Source organism: Amblyraja radiata, unplaced genomic scaffold (genome assembly GCF_010909765.2).
Source record: "Amblyraja radiata isolate CabotCenter1 unplaced genomic scaffold, sAmbRad1.1.pri S103, whole genome shotgun sequence".
In the NCBI taxonomy this organism is placed as follows: domain Eukaryota; kingdom Metazoa; phylum Chordata; class Chondrichthyes; order Rajiformes; family Rajidae; genus Amblyraja; species Amblyraja radiata.
Window position 1 is genome coordinate 1212620 of NW_022630094.1, and position 4275 is coordinate 1216894.

The 4275-nt window shown below is 52.1% G+C and overlaps 1 protein-coding gene across 1 annotated transcript; it reads left to right on the forward strand.

Annotated features, from left to right (window-relative positions):
• Positions 1–732: 732 nt before the first annotated feature.
• On the forward strand, positions 733–3406 carry LOC116969086 (trichohyalin-like; the record flags this gene model as incomplete). The annotated part of the gene is made up of 1 exon (XM_033016035.1): positions 733–3406. A coding segment is annotated over exon 1 (2658 nt), but the record flags the coding sequence as incomplete, so codon positions are not given.
• Positions 3407–4275: the final 869 nt, after the last annotated feature.

Genomic DNA, 4275 nt, shown 5'->3' on the forward strand with positions numbered 1-4275 from the left:
AACAGCCACGTGGTGGACATTGCAAAGAGACCAGCGAATGGAACTTGGAGAAACAAGGTTTGGCCACGCTTGAGCCATGCACCTGAGGGCTTCTTGAGATCACGGACATTCAGCGAAGTCAACCAATCCATACACGTTTGGAAGAGCTGGGTGGATTTTGCTCTGAGACCTCTCAAAGCCCAGGCAGTGTTGGACACAGTTGGTAGTAAATCTTGACGTTGTGAACGGTAAAATGTCGCGGCCGCAACGAGGCGAGGATGAGGACTTGATGAGGAAAAGGCGGCGGGTAGAATTGAAGAAGAGGCACGGGGAGGAAGACAGGGCGTGGCAGGTGGAGAAGGCACGATGGAGGCAGGAGGATGAGGAGGAGGAGGAAGATGAGCCGTACGACGTGGAGGGCGAGGAGATCGATGACGCGCTGGACGGAGAGAGGGCGCTCCCGTTGGAGAGCGAGGACGAGGAAGAAGACGAGGCCATGTCTGAGTCCGACGAGGAGAGGGATGAAGACCAGGGGGACGATGAAAACGAGAAGATGGATGAGGTGGAGAAGACGGAGGCGGAAAGGAAGGAAGCTGAAGATGACAGGGAGGAGGAAGAGGAAACTGAGGTGGAAAGACAGGAGCTGGAGGCCGGAGATGGTGGACGGGGAGACGAGGAAACACCACCAGGGGAAGAGGAAGAAGAGGGAAAGGAAGAGGAAAATCAAGAGATGAATAAAACGGAAAAGGAGAATGAAGAGACAAATGAAATGGAGGTCAGAGAGACGCAAAAGGAAGGAGAGGAACCTGAAGAACAAAACAAAATGGAAGAGGGGAGGGAGATACAGAAGGAAATGGAAAAGGAAGTGGAAGAGACGGACAAAATGGAAGCGGGGACGGAGATACAGAAGGAAATGGAACAGGAAGAGGAAGAGACGGACAAAATGGAAGCGGGGACGGAGATACAGAAGGAAATGGAACAGGAAGAGGAAGAGACGGACAAAATGGAAGCGGGGAGGGAAATACAGAAGGAAATGGAACCGGAAGAGGAAGTGACGGACAAAATGGAAGCAGGGAGGGAAATACAGAAGGAAGTGGAAAAGGAAGAGGAAGAGGAAGACAAAATGGAAGCGGAGAGGGAAATACAGAAGGAAGTGGAAAAGGAAGAGGAAGAGACGGACAAAATGGAAGCGGGGATGGAGATACAGAAGGAAGTGGAAAAGGAAGAGGAAGAGACGGACAAAATGGAAGCGGGGATGGAGATACAGAAGGAAGTGGAAAAGGAAGAGGAAGAGACGGACAAAATGGAAGCGGGGAGGGAGATACAGAAGGAAATGGAAAAAGAAGAGGAAGAGGAAGACAAAATGGAAGCGGGGAAGGAAATACAGAAGGAAGTGGAACAGGAAGAGGAAGAGATAGACAAAATGGAAGCGGGGAGGGAGATACAGAAGGAAATGGAAAAAGAAGAGGAAGAGGAAGACAAAATGGAAGCGGGGAAGGAAATACAGAAGGAAGTGGAACAGGAAGAGGAAGAGATAGACAAAATGGAAGCGGGGAGGGAGATACAGAAGGAAGTGGAAAAGGAAGAGGAAAAGACAGACAAAATGGAAGCGGGGAGGGAGATACAGAAGGAAATGGAACAGGAAGAGATGGACAAAATGGAAGCAGGGAGGGTGATACAGAAGGAAGTGGAACAGGAAGAGGAAGAGATAGATAAAATGGAAGCAGGGGGGGAGATACAGAAGGAAGTAGAACAGGAAGAGGAAGAGGCGGACAACATGGAAGCCGGGAGGGAAATGCGGAAGGAAATGGATCAGGAAGAGGAAGAGACAGCCAAACTAGAAGGTGAAGGAAACAAGGACGAGGAGAGGAGAGAAGAGGAGAAATTTGAGCAAAAGAGTCAGGACGAGGAAGGTGAAATGAAAATGGATGAAGAGGTGAGCAAACTGGAAGGAGAATCGATGGGGGTTGGAAAGGAGGGGGTGGAGGAAGAGCCGAGAGAAGATACCGAAGAGAAGGTTAATGGGGAAATACGGAGGGACGGAGAAGAGGGAGATGAGGGGGTGAGAAATGAGGAAGAAGGAGGAATGGAGGCAGAGAGGAAGGAGGAAGTGGACGAAAGGGCAAATCAAGTGGGGGAGGAGAGCAGTATGGCGGGAGCAAAGGAGGAAATGGAAGTTGACAAGGAAGTGTGCGATATCGTTTATGAGGTGGAGGAGCAGGAAGATGAAGAAGAGGAAGAAATTCTGGGACGTGGGGAGGTAGCTGAACCTCTCGAGCGAGCGGAAGGGGATAGCGAGAGAGAACAAGAGGATGGAGGAGGAATGAAGGGAGAGAAAGAGGAGGAAGAGAAGATGAAAGCGGAAAAGAGGAGGAATGAAGAAGAGAGGATGAAGGAAGGGAGGAGGAAAGAGGAAGAGAGGATGATGGAAGAGAGGATGAGGAAAGAGAGGATGATGGTGGAAGAGAGGGGGAAGGAGGAAGAGAGGAAAGAAGAAGTGATGAAGGAAGAGAGGATGGACGAGAGGATGGAGGAAGAGAGGATAAAGGAGGAAGAGAGGATAAAGGAGGAAGAGAGGATGAAGGAAGAGAGGATGATGGAGGAAGAGAGGAGGAAGGAGGAAGAGAGGAAAGAAGAAGTGATGAAGGAAGAGAGGATGGATGAGAGGATGGAGGAAGAGAGGATAAAGGAGGAAGAGAAGATAAAGGAAGAGAGGATGATGGTGGAAGAGAGGAAAGAAGAAGTGATGAAAGGAGAGAGGATGGACGAGAGGATGGAGGAAGAGAGGATAAAGGAGGAAGAGAGGATGAAGGAAGAGAGGATGAAGGAAGAGAGGAGGAAGGAAGCGAGGAGGAAGGAAGAGAGGATAAAGGAGGAAGAGAGGATGAAGGAAGAGAGGATGATGGTGGAAGAGAGGAAAGAAGAAGTGATGAAAGGAGAGAGGATGGACGAGAGGATGGAGGAAGAGAGGATAAAGGAGGAAGAGAAGATAAAGGAAGAGAGGATGAAGGAAGAGAGGATGAAGGAAGAGAGGAGGAAGGAAGAGAGGATGATGGAAGAAGAGAGGATGATGGTGGAAGAGAGGAAAGAAGAAGTGATGAAGGGAGAGAGGATGGAAGAGAGGATGAAGGAAGAGAGGATAAAGGAGGAAGAGAGGATAAAGGAGGAAGAGAGGATAAAGGAGGAAGAGAGGATAAAGGAGGAAGAGAGGATGAAGGAAGAGAGGATGAAGGAAGAGAGGATAAAGGAGGAAGAGAGGATGAAGGAAGAGAGGATAAAGGAGGAAGAGAGGATGAAGGAAGAGAGGATGAAGGAAGAGAGGATGAAGGAGGAAGAGAGGATAAAGGAGGAAGAGAGGATGAGAGAGGAGTGCGAGGAAGAGAAAACAGGGGAGGAAGACGGAAGGAAAGAGGGGAGAGAAAAAGTGGAGGAGAGAATGAGAGAGGAGGAAAGGATAGGGGGAGAGTGGGGGAGAGGAGAGGGGAGGGGAGGGGAAATGGAAGAGGTGAAAATGACAGAGGAAGAGAGGGTGGAGCAAATGAAAGAGGAAAGGAGTGAAGGGGATGAGTGGACGAAGGAAAGAGAGGCGATGGAGGGCTTGGAGATGAAGGAGGCTTTGGGGATGAGTGGGGAACGAGACTGGTTCAGGGGAGGCCAAGGTGAAGAGTTGGGCGAGCAGGAGGTGGGCAAGGCAGAAGGGGTGGACAAGATCGTTAACCTGATGTGCAACGCCATGAGCCAAATGGTGGAGAAATTTATGGAGCGCCTTGCGGAGACTGAGAGCCAGAAAGCCTCCAGGAAGGACCAGGCGGTGGAGGACATTGGCCAGGCTGTGCAGTGCATGGCGCGGAAGGTGGACCGGATCACCGAGGCGGTGGGAAAGGTGGACGTGGTGGTGAAGGGCATGATCACCAAAATGGACCATTGGCCGGAGAAGGGGAGGGAGGGGCAGGCCAAGAAGAGTGCCGCCAAGCGGCCGCGCTCCCATCTGACCCCGTCGGCCAGGCCTGAAGCCGCCCAGACGCCGCCCTCCACCTGCCTGGTGCGCACCTACGTGCAGAGGAGGGGGAAGTGCCCGCGGCCGCACATCGCCACTCTGCACAAGTGCTGCTCGGTGCGCAAGAGCAAAGAGCGGCCCTTGTCCAGGCCCGAGCTGGAGGCCTTCTTCGAGCTCTTCAGGCTCTTCTCCGACCCGCCGGACCACGAGGCCGTCAACGCCCACAGCCTGTGCGTGGGGCTGCGGGCGGTGGGGATGGAGGTCCCTGAGGCCCGGCTCCTCGAGCTGCTGAAGTTTCT